The following is a 15,242-nucleotide window of genomic DNA, read 5'->3' as shown; positions in this document are numbered from 1 at the left end:
ATGTGCTCTGGCTCTTTTTTTCCCCCCCTTTAAAGCCTTCCACTATTTTATTATACTTAACTCAGGTTAATCATTAACACCCACTACCCTTCTATCTTATATCTCATCTTTTCATCATCTTTTGCCACTTCTTTATTTTAATAAAATAAGTTGTTTTATCTCCCCCAAACTAGTCTGTTCTTTCCTCTTGGTTATTTCATGCATCTCAAATAGCCTCACACACAATCATACCTCTGTTTGTTTTTTTTTCCAAACACTTCTACATTTACCTTCTAAGGCTATTTATTTTGTGACTTTCAGAAAAACTATCCTCTCAGATTACTCTCCTGGAGTCTCAGAAGAGAACTGGAGAGGTAGACAGAGAAGTCCATGAGGTAAGTGATGCATTCTTAAAATAATGAGAATATGAGCTCGATCAGGGGAGGTGGTTTCAAGCCTAAGCTTTTGTATAGTTTTTCTAATGTCAACAGAGAATTACATTACCTAGAAAATGAGATTTAAGAGAGTCGTAATGGTTATTATTTCTCATTTACTCTCATTTGTTTATAAATATTTGGACGTTTTATTTGTCCTGAACCAATGCAAGTACAGTAGCATTTATTTGGGATTTGATAGCCTATTTTGCATGCTGGGTTATCATTTATCTCAACTTCTTTGCCCACCTCAGAAAAGTTTCTCAGTAAAGAAATTAGGTAAAAATCTGCAGTCTTTCCCCACCACCCCCTTCTTATTTGGCACAGTTTCACTTAGGATTATATTCAAAAGGCATCCTTAGAGAATGGTGATTTTTATAACCTGAAAATCATTGTAAGAAATGTGTGATTGTTCAATATTCTGCTAATTTAAGATGATTGTTGGCTGTATTGTGTTTAATTGTCCTTCCATTTAGGAAGTCCAGTGATAGGGAATTTCCTGGTGGTCCAGTGGTTAGGACTCCATGGTTTCACTGCCAAGGGCCTGGGTTTGATTCTTGATCGGGGAACTGAGATCACACAAGTCATGTGGCATGGCCAGAAAAAAAAGAAAAGAAGTGAGTGATAGACTCATAAATGGCCTTGAGGAATAATTTAACTTCTTTACAATAGTGTCTGCTTACTTATTGTATTAGAGTTCTCTAGAGAAACAGAATTAATAGGAAGTGAAATATATATAAACAGGGTTTATTTTAAGGAATTGGCTCATGTAATTGTGGAGGCTGACAAATTCAAAATTGCAGGGTAGGCTAGCACACTGGAGGCCCAGAGAAGTTGCAGTTTGAATCTGAAGGTAGTCTGCAGGCAGAATTTCTTCTTTTTGGAGGAGGGCCATCTTTTTTTGGTTATGGCCTTTAACCACTTAGGTGAAGCCCATCCACATTATGGAGAGCAGCCTGCTTTACTCAGAATCTGCTGGTTTAAATCTTAGCTATCTAAAATACCTCAACAGAACATTTGGAGTAATGTTTGACCAATTATCTCAGTATTGTGGGCTAACCATGTTGAGGCATAAAGTTAAACTTCCACATTTACATTCAGTTACATTTTCATATGATGTTCTGTTCACAAAATTGTGAAAAGTGGACTAAATTTTGAAAATAATTTTAACATTATATGGTTACTGACAAATTATGAGAGTTTAGTAGTGAAAAATTAATTTTGTTTAGCCAAGGAGATGCTTAATGTTTTAAGATGCTTAGCAATTAATGTCTAGTGAAAACAACTCAAAATGGAAGAGCAGATAAGAAATATGGGAATCTATTAAGAAAAACAAAATGTCCAGAAGGGAGAACAAACAGGAAACAGTGGAAAAGGAAGGGAAAAAAAGCTCCACAGAAATTGGAAAAGGAAGCGTGACTAAGATAATTCCTTGGGATAAGAGAGAGTGAATAGAAAGGGTCCATAGAAAATGTAAGCACGGTCTAAAGGGGAAGACTAGTACTAGAAGGAAAAGCGAGAGTGGCCAGAAAGAGCAAAAGGTTTCCAGTTTCTACTCTCTGATGTATAACATTGACTTTAAAAAAAAATCAAGCCAAAGTTAATTGAACTCTATAGATAGGATAGGGAGCAGCAGAGAATGAGAGTTGGAAAGGAAGAGAGTGAGTGACGTGGCATGACAGATAGTTAGTAAAGAGGAAATAAGAATACTTAGGATATGAGAGAGACCAGAAAAGGAGTTAGTTATATTTCCATCTTCTGGCAAAAGTGATGCCCTGACTATATTAGATTTTTCATGTATGTAGGAATGGATAAATAATAATGTGACATGAATAAATTATAAAGGAACTTTTCCTCTGCTAAAAAAAAATGTCTGTCCAGTTTTGGTTTCTAGAAATGTGAGTATAAGTATTACAGAGAGTGAAGAATTTTAAAAGATTAGAAGTGCTAATGAAAAATGATGAGGTGATAATTTTCTGTAGAATAATATATAGTTCTAAAGTAATGATTTCTTTTCTTTTACTCAGTGGCTGAATATGATACCAAGATAATAGGTAGTATTCACTGAGGACTTACTATGTGCCAGCTTCTGCTAGTGAATGGCAGAGATGTGAACTTTGGCAGCTAGGCTGCAGAGCTTGTGCTCTTGGCCACCACATTGTTTGACAATCCCTGGTTTGTTTTTTTTTTTTTCCTTTGTATCAAGTTGGGAATTTTTTTGGGGGGAGGGGGGAGAAAAGCTGCTGTTGACAAAATGGATATTTTATTATGTATATGGTCCCCAAACTCATTTAATAAAATACTAAATTTACCATGAATTCACTGGTTTTTGTCCCAGGAAGACAATTATAGAAATAATGTATATGGATTGAACAGCCTAATACAGTAAGCTTTGTAATAGTAAACTTGGTTAATATTTTTGTCAGATGGGTCTGTAAATTTCTTCCAAGCTCCAACAGAACTCTTCTTTGATTATTTAATCCTGGTACTTTATCTTAATCAACTTGTCTAATAATCTCTTTGTCTGTTAATAGCTATCTTATATAATAATTCCTATTCCAATAGATAGTTTAGGAAAAGGAATCATGTAACTTCCTTCTTGGCATGAGATGAAACAAAAATTTACTTCTTGCTTCGCTTTTATTTGTAAGTAGTTCTTAGGAGAAATAAGCAGTTTTAATCTGAAAAAAAGTTTCCCAAGTGAGGAATAATTTAGAAAATGAGTCCCAGGTTTCCTTAGGTTTTATGCATATGACTTGACTTCAGTGTAGGATTGACAGGGTGCCTCAGGGGTCCAAGTTGGGAAATAAAAACTGATTTTAAAAATATTTAGCAGTTTTGTGGTAGGAACGTTTGGATGGAAATGTTTTTGGTTTTGTAAAATGCACAAAATACCAGTTTTTAGTTAGGCTCTTTCCTATAAAACATTTGATTGAGGTGTTTTCTTTCTTTCTTTTTTTTAAAAAAACAGGTGAACATGGTTGATATTACCAGGCTCAACAACAGCAGTTTTCTGCTGAGGAAAGTGGACAAGATGCCCTGGAGAACACATTTACTCAGAAGCATAAAGAACTATCTGTTTTATTGCTGGAAATGAAAGAAGCTCAAGAGGAGATTGCATTTCTTAAGATGCAGCTTCAAGGCAAAAGGGCAGAAGGTGACCCTGAGTTCCTTGATCAGAAAGAAATGAAACAGATAGAGAGTGAAGGAATACCTCCAGTTAAAATGACAGTGTTGCTTGAAGATACAGGGCAGCATTTTCCACGACGCCAGATAAAGAGAAAGTCTCACAACAACTGAGAAATCTGCTGGTTTAAATCTTAACTATCTAAAATACCTCAACAGAACATTTTGGAGTAATGTTTGACCAATTATCTCAGTATTGTGGGCTAACCATGTTGAGGCATAAAGTTAACTTCCACATTTACATTCAGTTACATTTTCATATGATGTTCTGTTCACAAAATTGTGAAAAGTGGACTAAATTTTGAAAATAATTTTAACATTATATGGGTTACTGACAAATTATGAGAGTTTAGTAGTGAAAAATTAATTTTGTTTAGCCAAGGAGATGCTTAATGTTTTAAGATGCTTAGCAATTAATGTCTAGTGAAAACAGAACTCAAAATGGAAGAGCAGATAAGAAATATGGGAATCTATTAAGAAAAACAAAATGTCCAGAAGGAGAACAAACAGGAAACAGTGGAAAAGGAAGGGAAAAAAAGCTCCACAGAAATTGAAAAGGAAGCGTGACTAAGATAATTCCTTGGATAAGAGAGAGTGAATAGAAAGGGTCCATAGAAAATGTAAGCACGGTCTAAAGGGGAAGACTAGTACTAGAAGGAAAAGCGAGAGTGGCCAGAAAGAGCAAAGGTTTCCAGTTTCTACTCTCTGATGTATAACATTGACTTTAAAAAAAAATCAAGCCAAAGTTAATTGAACTCTATAGATAGGATAGGGAGCAGCAGAGAATGAGAGTTGGAAAGGAAGAGAGTGAGTGACGTGGCATGACAGATAGTTAGTAAAGAGGAAATAAGAATACTTAGGATATGAGAGAGACCAGAAAAAGGAGTTAGTTATATTTCCATCTTCTGGGCAAAAGTGATGCCCTGACTATATTAGATTTTTCATGTATGTAGGAATGGGATAAATAATAATGTGACATGAAGAAATTATAAAGGAACTTTTCCTCTGCTAAAAAAAAAATGTCTGTCCAGTTTTGGTTTCTAGAAATGTGAGTATAAGTATTACAGAGAGTGAAGAATTTTAAAAGATTAGAAGTGCTAATGAAAAATGATGAGGTGATAATTTTCTGTAGACTAATATATAGTTCTAAAGTAATGATTTCTTTTCTTTTACTCAGTGGCTGAATATGATACCAAGATAATAGGTAGTATTCACTGAGGACTTACTATGTGCCAGCTTCTGCTAGTGAATGGCAGAGATGTGAACTTTGGCAGCTAGGCTGCAGAGCTTGTGCTCTTGGCCACCACATTGTTTGACAATCCCCTGGTTTGGTTTTTTTTTTTTCCTTTGTATCAAGTTGGAATTTTTTTGGGGGGAGGGGGGAGAAAAGCTGCTGTTGACAAAAATGGATATTTTATTATGTATATGGTCCCCAAACTCATTTAATAAAATACTAAATTTACCATGAAATTCACTGGTTTTTGTCCCAGGAAGACAATTATAGAAATAATGTATATGGATTGAACAGCCTAATACAGTAAGCTTTGTAATAGTAACTTGGTTAATATTTTGTCAGATGGGTCTGTAATTTCTTCCCAAGCTCCAACAGAACTCTTCTTTGATTATTTAATCCTGGTACTTTATCTTAATCAACTTGTCTAATAATCTCTTTGTCTGTTAATAGCTATCTTATATAATAATTCCTATTCCAATAGATAGTTTAGGAAAAGGAATCATGTAACTTCCTTCTTGGCATGAGATGAAACAAAAATTTACTTCTTGCTTCGCTTTTTATTTGTAAGTAGTTCTTAGGAGAAATAAGCAGTTTTAATCTGAAAAAAAAGTTTCCCAAGTGAGGAATATTTAGAAAATGAGTCCCAGGTTTCCTTAGGTTTTATGCATATGACTTGACTTCAGTGTAGGATTGACAGGGTGCCCTCAGGGGTCCAAGTTGGGAAATAAAAACTGATTTTAAAAATATTTAGCAGTTTTGTGGTAGGAACGTTTGGATGGAAATGTTTTTGGTTTTGTAAAATGCACAAAATACCAGTTTTTAGTTAGGCTCTTTCCTATAAAACATTTGATTGAGGTGTTTTCTTTCTTTCTTTTTTTTTTAAAAAAACAGGTGAACATGGTTGATATTACCAGGCTCAACAACAGCAGTTTTTCTGCTGAGGAAAGTGGACAAGATGCCCTGGAGAACACATTTACTCAGAAGCATAAAGAACTATCTGTTTTATTGCTGGAAATGAAAGAAGCTCAAGAGGAGATTGCATTTCTTAAGATGCAGCTTCAAGGCAAAAGGGCAGAAGGTGACCCTGAGTTCCTTGATCAGAAAGAAATGAAACAGATAGAGAGTGAAGGAATACCTCCAGTTAAAATGACAGTGTTGCTTGAAGATACAGGGCAGCATTTTCCACCGACGCCAGATAAAGAGAACAGTCTCACAACAACTGAGAAAGAAGAGCAGATGAGCCCCGAACACCAGCGTAGACCATCTGAGGAAATATCTTTAAATTACACTGGAGTGGAATTAAAATCAGCCAAGCAGGACGATGATGATAAACCCTCTTCTGCTGTCCCAGGTATTTGTCAGTGTCACCAGGATGAATTGGAAAGACTAAAAGGTCAAGTTTTGGAGCTTGAGGTAAACCTTCGTAAGGCAGAAGAAATCTATGAGAAAAATTTAGATGAGAAAGCTAAGGAAATAGGCATCCTAACCCAGCTGATTGAAGAGTTTAAGAAAAATGCTGAAAACACCAACAATGCTTTCACTGCTTTGTCTGAAGAAAGAGACCAGCTTCTTGCTCAGGTGAAGGAACTTTGTGTGGTAACGGAACTGAGGGCTCAGGTACAGCAACTAGAAGTGAGCCTTGCAGAAGCAGAAACGCAAAGAAGACTTGACTATGAAAGTCAGACTGCTCATCATGACTTGCTCACTGAACAGATCCACAGCCTCACCATAGAAGCCAAATCTAAAGATGTGAAGATTGAAGTTTTACAGAATGAACTAGATGGTGTGCAGGTTCAGTTTTCTGAGCAGAGTACTTTGATCAAAAGCCTGCAGAGCCAGCTGCAGAGGAAGGAAAGTGAAGTGCTTGAGGGGGCAGAACGTGAGAGGGAGGTCTCAAATAAGGTGGAAGAACTTTCACAGGCCCTTTCACAGAAGGAACTTGAAATAGCAAAAATGGATCAACTCTTACTAGAAAAAAAGAAAGATGTGGAAATACTCCAACAGACCATTGAGGAGAAGGATCAGCAAGTGACAGAAATCAGCTTTAGTATGACAGAGAAAATGGTTCAGCTTAATGAAGAGAAATTTTCTCTTGGGGTTGAAATAAAGACTCTTAAAGAACAGCTGAATTTATTATCCAGAGCTGAAGAGACCAAAAAAGAGCAGATGGAAGAAGATAAAGAAATTGTTTCCAGCATTAAACAGAATTTTGATGAGTTGAGCCCAGCAGGGCTAATAAGTAAAGAAGAACTTCAACGTGAATTAGACCTTGTAAAGAAAGAAAGTGAGCAGAGAAAGAGAAAGCTCCAGGCTGCTCTTATTAATAGAAAGGAACTTCTACAGAAAGTCAGTAGATTAGAAGAGGAATTGGCCAAAGTGAAAGATGAACCCAGCAAAGAGATCCTACTCCATGAGAGTGAGAGGAGGGAAGTGGAAGAAGATAAAGAAAGCAAAGAAGACTTAGAAAAATGTGTGACTTCTAAGTGCCAAGAAATAGAAATGTCTTTAAAACAGATAATATCTGAGAAGGAAATGGAACTAGAGCACATTAGGAAGGATTTGGAAGAAAAGGCAGCAATAGAAGAACAGTTACAGGCTGTGGTCAAACAGATGAATCAGAATTTACAGGAGAAGACAAACCAGATAGATCTGCTCCAAGCAGAAGTCATTGAAAACCAAGCAATTATCCAAAAGTTAACCACAGGTAACAAGGATGCAGGTGATGGAGACTCAGCAGCACCTGTAAAAGAAGCAGTGGCCATCAGTCCGCTTGGTGCAGGTAGTGGAGAACACTGGAAACCAGAACTGGAAGGAAAAATAGTGGACCTTGAAAAAGAAAAGGAGCAACTTCAAAAGAAGCTACAGGAAGTATTAACCTCTCGCAAGGTGATTCTGAAAAAGGCACAGGGAGAAAGAAAGACATCTTAGGGAGGAGCTAAAGCAACAGAAGGATGACTATAATCGCTTGCAAGAACAGTTTGATGAGCAGAGCAAGGAAAATGAGAACATTGGGGACCAACTAAAACAACTGCAGATTCAAGTACAGGAATCTATGGACAGAAAAGTCCCAGGCAGTGGCCAGCAGGAACCAGGCTCTCCCACTCAAGGTTTAGAAGAACCTTTATTCAAAGCCACAAAACAGCAGCCTGTTCAATCTGTTTCAGAGTCTGACTTGCACCTAGACTGGCCTTCTCATCTTGGAGATACAAATGCTCTGCAGGGCAATACTGCTATTGCCCAGATTAAGACCCAGCTGAAAGAAATAGAGGCTGAGAAAGAAGAGTTAGAGTTAAAGGTTAACTCTACAATAAATGAGCTGACTAAAAAATCCGAAGAGGTATTTCAGTTACAAGAGCAGATAAATAAACAGGATTTAGAAATCCAGAGTCTGAAGGCAGAGTCCTGTGAAGCTGAAGCCCATGCAGAAACCCTGAGGCAAAAACTGGAAAGCAGTCAACTAGAGATCGCTGGATTAGAGCAGTTAAGAGAATTGAAGCCTGAACTAGATGAACTGCAAAAACTCATAAGCAAAAAGGAAGAAGAAGTTAGATACCTTTCTGGACTGCTTAGTGAAAAGGAAACAGCCCTTACTAAAGTACAAACGGAGATAACAGAACAAGAGGATTTAGTAAAGGCACTGCATACACAGCTGGAAATGCAAGCCAAAGAACATGATGAGAAGATAAAGCAGTTCCAGGTGGAGCTTTGCGAACTGAAGCAGAAACCAGAAGAGACCGGAGAAGAAAGTAAAGCAAAACAGCAAATACAGAGGAAACTGCAAGCTGCCCTCATTTCCCGAAAGGAAGCACTAAAAGAAAACAAAGGTCTCCAGGAGGAGCTGTCTTTGGCCAGAGACACCATTGAGCATCTCACTAAGTCTCTGGCAGATGTGGAAAACCAAGTTTCTGCTCAAAATAGAGAAAAAGATGTATTCTTAGGAAAGTTAGCTCTTCTTCAGGAAGAAAGAGACAAACTCATTGCAGAAGTAGACAGATCTTTAATGGAAAATCAAAGTCTCAGTGGTTCTTGTGAAAGTCTGAAATTAGCACTGGAGGGTCTTACTGAAGACAAGGAAAACTTAACGAAGGAAATTGAATCTTTGAAATGTTCCAAGATTGCAGAAAGCACTGAGTGGCAAGAGAAACACCAAGAGTTGCAAAAGGAATATGAAATTCTTCTGCAGTCCTATGAGAATGTTAGTAATGAGGCAGAAAGAATTCAGCATGTAGTGGAAACTGTGAGGCAGGAGAAGCAGGAACTTTATGGCAAGTTAAGAAGCACAGAAGCAAACAAGAAAGAAACAGAAAAGCAGTTACAGGAAGCTGAACAGGAAATGGAGGAGATGAAAGAAAAGATGAGAAAGTTTGCTAAATCTAAACAGCAGAAAATCCTAGAGTTGGAAGAAGAGAATGAACGGCTTAGAGCAGAGGTACATCCTGCAGGAGATACATCTAAAGATAGTATGGAAGCACTTCTTTCCTCCAATTCCAACATGAAGGAGGAGCTGGAAAGGGTCAAAACAGAATATAAAACCCTCTCTAAGGAGTTTGAGGCCTTAAAGGCAGAAAAGGACTCTTTAAGTGAAGAGGTTCAACATTTAAAACATCAGATAGAAGATAATGTATCCAAACAAGCTAGCCTGGAGCCCACTGAGAAGCATGACAACCAGCTGGCTGTCACTGAAGAGGCAACCCCTTCTGCTCCAGGTGAGGCTGAGGAGCAAGACTCCCCAGGTATGAACACGAGGCCTGAAAATTTAGAATCCACTCTATCAGAGAACAGTGCCAAGCCTGACATATGTGAGAATGTCAGCTTACATGATGAAATTAATAACTACCTTCAGCAGATTGATCAGCTCAAAGAAAGAATCACTGAATTAGAGGAAGGCAAGCAGAAAGACCAGGACTTTAGCCAGAATTTAGAAAACGAGAGAGATACTTTACTGAGTCAAATAGCAGCAAAGGATGGTGAACTAAAAATGCTTCAGGAAGAAGTAACCAAAATAAACCTATTAAATCAGCAAACCCAAGAAGAACTTGCCAGAATTACCAAGTTAAAGGAGACAGCAGAAGAAGAGAAAGATGACTTGGAAGAGAGGCTTATGAATCAATTAGCAGAACTTAATGGAAGCATTGGGAATTATTATCAGGATGTTACAGATGCCCAGATCAAAAATGAGCTACTAGAATCCGAAATGCAGAACCTTAAAAAGTGTGTGAGTGAATTGGAAGAAGAAAAGCAACAGTTAGTCAAGGAGAAAACTAAGGTGGAATCAGAAATACGAAAGGAATATATGGAGAAAATACAAGGTGCTCAGAAAGGACCTGGCAATAAAAGCCACGCGAAGGAACTTCAGGAGCTGCTAAAAGAAAAACAGCAAGAAGTAAAGCAGCTGCAGACGGACTGTATTAGGTACCAAGAGAAAATCAGTGCTCTGGAGAGAACTGTTAAGGCTCTAGAATTTGTTCAGACTGAGTCCCAAAAAGATTTGGAAGTAACCAAAGAAAATCTGGCTCAAGCCAATGAACACCGCAAGAAGGCAGAATCGGAATTAGCTAGCTTCAAAGTACTGCTAGATGACACTCAAAGTGAAGCAGCAAGGGTCCTAGCAGACAATCTCAAGTTGAAAAAGGAGCTTCAGTCAAATAAAGAATCCATTAAAAGCCAAATGAAACAAAAGGATGAAGATCTTGAGCGAAGACTGGAGCAAGTAGAGGAGAAACACCTGAAAGAGAAGAAGAATATGCAAGAGAAACTGGACGCTTTGTGTAGAGAAAAGGTCCACTTGGAAGAGACATTTGGAGAGGTTCAGGTCACTTTGAACAAGAAAGACAAGGAAGTTAAGCAACTTCAGGAAAACCTGGATAGTACTGTGGCCCAGCTGGCAGCTTTCACTAAGAGCATGTCTTCCCTCCAGGATGATCGGGACAGGGTGATAGATGAAGCCAAAAAGTGGGAGAGGAAGTTCAGTGATGCTATTCAGACCAAAGAAGAAGAAATTAGACTTAAAGAGGAGAATTGCAGCGTTCTAAAGGATCAGCTTAGGCAGATGTCCATCCATATGGAGGAACTGAAGATCAACATTTCCAGGTAAATGAATAATAACTCTTTTAGCTCTTCCAAAGGAAATTGAAGACAAAGGAAGTCATAAACTATTTCCATTCCCTTTAATATTATGGGACTAATTTTGGTCTAAATTTCCCCCCAGAAGATGTATTCCCTCTCACTTCTGTCTCACTGTCTCTCTGTTTTTTTGCAAATGACTCTCTGCTACAACTTGTCTTGGCGTGAAAAATTCACATTTAGTTCTCTACCCATTTTTCTGTTGAGAGATCTCTTAGACTTTTTCCTTTCTTTTCATTTTCATTTCTACTGTCCTTACCCATCTCTGAATTTTTACCATAGTATAAATTTCTATACTCTCAAATTACTGCCTTAGCCTCTGAAATTATCTCCTCTTTTCTCTTCCCCATATTCCACATCAGTTTATATTGCATATGCCTGCTGGAGTTATTTTCCTCAAACTCCAATTTTGTATCACTTTAGTTCAAGAACTAACAGCGTCCCCACACTATACTCTTTCATTTTTAGTAGAATCCCTCTGCTCAGAGACAGGTTTCCTCATTTGTCTCTCATACCAAGATTATTTCATTTGGGGGCCAGACAACAGCTTCTCTAGAACCAAGTACAAAATTGGGGGCACTCTTCAGAGTATCCAAACTCATGTCACTAAATTAACAACAGACTTTGGAAGTTTATTTTTATATAAATTCTTAGATGCAATATACCTTTAATACAGAACATTCGTAGAACTGATACCTCTTTATTAAAAACACCTTCAGTTATCAATGTTTATTCATTTGTAGATCTGAGTACCTGTTGTATTTCTTAGGCATCATGTACTTTTCCATTGAAATCTGTAATTAATGACCTTTTTTTTTCTAGGCTTGAGCATGACAAACAAATGTGGGAATCCAAAGCTCAGACAGAGGTCCAGATTCAGCAGAAGGTCTGTGATACTCTGCAAGGAGAAAACAGAGAACTTTTGTCCCAGCTCGAAGAGACTCAAAATCTATACCGTAGCTCTCAGGATGATTTAGCTAAGTTGGAATCAGAACTGAAGATTCTCAGAGACCAGTCAACTGATTTAAATAACTCTCTAGAAAAATTTAAGGAAAATAAAGAAAATTTGGAAGGGATCATAAAGCAGAAAGAGGCTGATATCCAGAATTGTAAGTTCAGTTATGAGCAGCTGGAGACTGATCTTCAGGCTGCCAGGCAACTGACCAGTAGGCTGCATGAAGAAATAAACATGAAGGAGCAGAAGATTATAAGCCTGCTTTCTGCCAAGGAACAGGCAGTCCAAGTGGCCGTGGCTGAACTGCATCAGCAGCATGATAAAGAAATTAAAGAACTGGAAAATCTGCTGTCCCAGGAGGAAGAGGAGAACACTGTCTTAGAAGAGGAGAACAAAAAAGCTGTTGATAGAACCAATCAGCTTATGGAAACACTGAAAAACATGAAAAAGGAGAACTTGCAGCAGAAGGCTCAGTTGAATTCCTTCGTTAAATCCATGTCTTCTCTCCAGGATGACCGAGACCGCATAGTCAGTGACTACCAACAGCTGGAAGAACGACATCTCTCTGTGATCTTGGAAAAAGACCAACTCATTCAAGATGCTGCTACTGAGAATAATAAGCTGAAGGAGGAAATCCGAAGCTTGAGAAGTCATATGGATGACCTTAATTCTGAGAATGCCAAGCTCAGTGCAGAGCTGATCCAGTATAGAGAAGACCTGAACCAAGTGTTGTCAAAGAAAGACTGTCAGCAAAAGCAGCTCCTTGAAGCTCAGCTTCAGCAGGTCAAGGAGCTGAAAGGTGAATATGTTAAATTAGAAGCAAAGCTCAAGGAGTCTGAGGAAGCAAGGGAGGAGCTACAGAGGTCCTCTCTTGCCCTCCAGGAGGAGAAACAAGATTTAGCTAAAGAGACTGAGAGCTTGAAAGTCTCTCTATCACAATTAAAGAAACAGTTGACAGCCTTGCAAGAAGAAGGTACTCTAGGAATATTTCAGGCCCAATTAAAAGCCAAAGAAGAAGAGGTACAGAAGTTAAGTACTATCCTTTCTTCCTCTCAGAAGAGAGTTATGGAACTGGAAGAGGAATTGGTTCATGTTCAGAAGGAAGCTGCCAAGAAGGTAGGTGAAATTGAAGACAAACTGAAGAAAGAATTAAAGCATCTTCATCACGATGCAGGGATAATGCGCAATGAAACTGAGACAGCAGAAGAGAGGGTGGCGGAGCTAGCAAGAGATCTGGTGGAGATGGAACAGAAGTTACTCGTGGTCACCAAAGAAAATAAAGATCTCACAGCACAAATCCAGTCTTTTGGAAGGTCAATGAGTTCCCTACAAAACAGTAGAGATCAGGCGCATGAGGAACTTGAGGAACTGAAAAGGAAATATGAGGCCAGTCTGAAGGAGCTGGCACAGCTGAGAGAACAGGGCCTCTTAAGCAGGGAGAGAGACATTCTTGTTTCTAAAGCTGCATTTCCAGTGATTTCCACTGAGGATAACAGCTTGCCTCACCTTGAGAAACTTAACCAGCAGCTTCTGTCCAAAGATGAGCAACTGCTTCACTTGTCGTCACAACTGGAAGATTCTTACAACCAAGTGCAGTCCTTTTCCAAGGCTATGGCCAGCCTGCAGAATGAGAGAGAGCGCCTGTTGAGTGAACTGGAGAAATTACGCAAGTCAGAGGACGGGAGGCAGAGGTCCGCAGCCCCACCTGCAACCAGCCCTGCTGAAGTACAGAGTTTAAAAAAAGCTATGTCATCACTCCAAAATGACCGGGACCGACTAGTGAGTGTTTAGCTTCTCTTTCCAGTCTTCTGAGAGTTTTTGAAACTTTCTTTAAATTGATTTTCATTTTTACAGAAAATGGTAAAAATTTTTATTCATGTTAACTTGGTGTTCTGGGATGATAAACATTATTTAAATTACTTTAAATCTGCCATTGCTCTATAAAAAAAATCAGATTTCCTTTGCACAGAACTCACCATGGGTCACAAAAGGACTAAGAGATGGAAAGCTATTTTATATATTTTATACATACACACACACACACATACACACAGATGATTTCAGAATTTGTCATAGTTTAATTGAATGAAAGTATTGGGATCACTTAAGTGCCTTTTTACACTGATAGTTTAGTAGAGTCTGGTAGAATTAAGGGTAAAGAGGACTCAGCTTATTTTGTACTTTTCTAAAAGCAACCCTAATTTGTCAAAAAAAAGTTAAATCTAAAAGGGATTAATTTAAATAATTTTACATGACTATTTAGTAAAGCTTTATTTGCAGACTGAATCATTTTCCCACTTCCCTTTATATAGCCAACTTTTTTTTTTTAATCTTAGAGAAAGATAAGATCTCCAGTGTTAAATTTTTACTGCTTTTAGGAGGATCCCATAGTTTAATCCAGGTCTTTTTTTTTTTTTTTCCTGAAAACTTGCAGATTATCAAAATTTAGAGGCAAAACTAGAACTGTATGAGCCCAGCCAGGCTATCAGGATTCTACTTTGTGACATTATTCTTTTCACTTTCATGACAGTTTCTTAACTCTGTCTAGGCCATATACTCAAATGGGAAATAAATTGAGCTTCAAAAGTCTAAATTTTCTATCTTTAAATCCAGAATATGAAAATTCTAGTTTTTAAGATTGAAAGTGAAAGTGAAGTTGCTCAGTCATGTCCGACTCTCTGCGACCCCATGGACTGTAGCCTACCAGGCTCCTCCATCCGTGGGATTTTCAAGGCAGGAGTACTGGAGTGGGTTGCCATTTCCTTCTCCAGGGGATCTTTCCAACCCTGGGATCAAACCCAGGTCTCCCGCATTGCGGGCAGATGCTTTACCATCTAAGCCACCATTAGCCCAGGGGGAAGAAATCATTTCTCCTAAACTGTAAAGTCTTATGCAGATTTTTTTTTCTTGGTAGGTAATGTGTTCATTCATATTACATTTAATACTGAATATTTATAGACAATCTTTTTTCCCTTTTGTAATCTGAACAAAGCCTCCCTTTTCAGCTACAATTTTGACATTAATACAATTTAGGCATATTTATTTTTATTTTTAAAATCGTTTCAATTTAGCTGACTTTGTTCTAGGAGCTTAACCTTTTGTCATCGTTTTCAGAATGCAAATGCAAAAAGTTTTCTTCAGGACTGTATACACCTCACATATAATTTATAGCAGAGGTCCCCAGCCTCCAGGTGCAGACCAGTATCTCCTGTCAGGTTAGCAGTGGCATGAGATTAGAAAAAAAGTGCACAATAAATGTAATGTGCTTGAATCATCCCCAAACCATCCCCATTCCACCCCGCCCCCAGTCGTGGAAAAGTGTCTTCCATGA

The 15,242-nt window shown here is 38.1% G+C and overlaps 1 protein-coding gene across 1 annotated transcript in view; it reads left to right on the top strand.

Moving 5' to 3' along the window:
- Nucleotides 1-15,242, top strand: part of GOLGB1 (golgin B1) — an 80,000-nt gene that overhangs the window by 38,540 nt on the left and 26,218 nt on the right. The window contains 4 exon segments of the mRNA XM_005675002.3: nt 301-374; nt 5,725-7,740; nt 7,742-10,923; nt 11,779-13,690. Of these exon segments, the coding sequence (XP_005675059.2) occupies nt 301-374; nt 5,725-7,740; nt 7,742-10,923; nt 11,779-13,690 (7,184 nt within the window).

This window comes from Capra hircus, chromosome 1, assembly GCF_001704415.2.
Source record: "Capra hircus breed San Clemente chromosome 1, ASM170441v1, whole genome shotgun sequence".
Classification (NCBI taxonomy): Eukaryota; Metazoa; Chordata; class Mammalia; order Artiodactyla; family Bovidae; genus Capra; species Capra hircus.
This window is presented reverse-complemented; position numbering and strand designations above follow the sequence as displayed.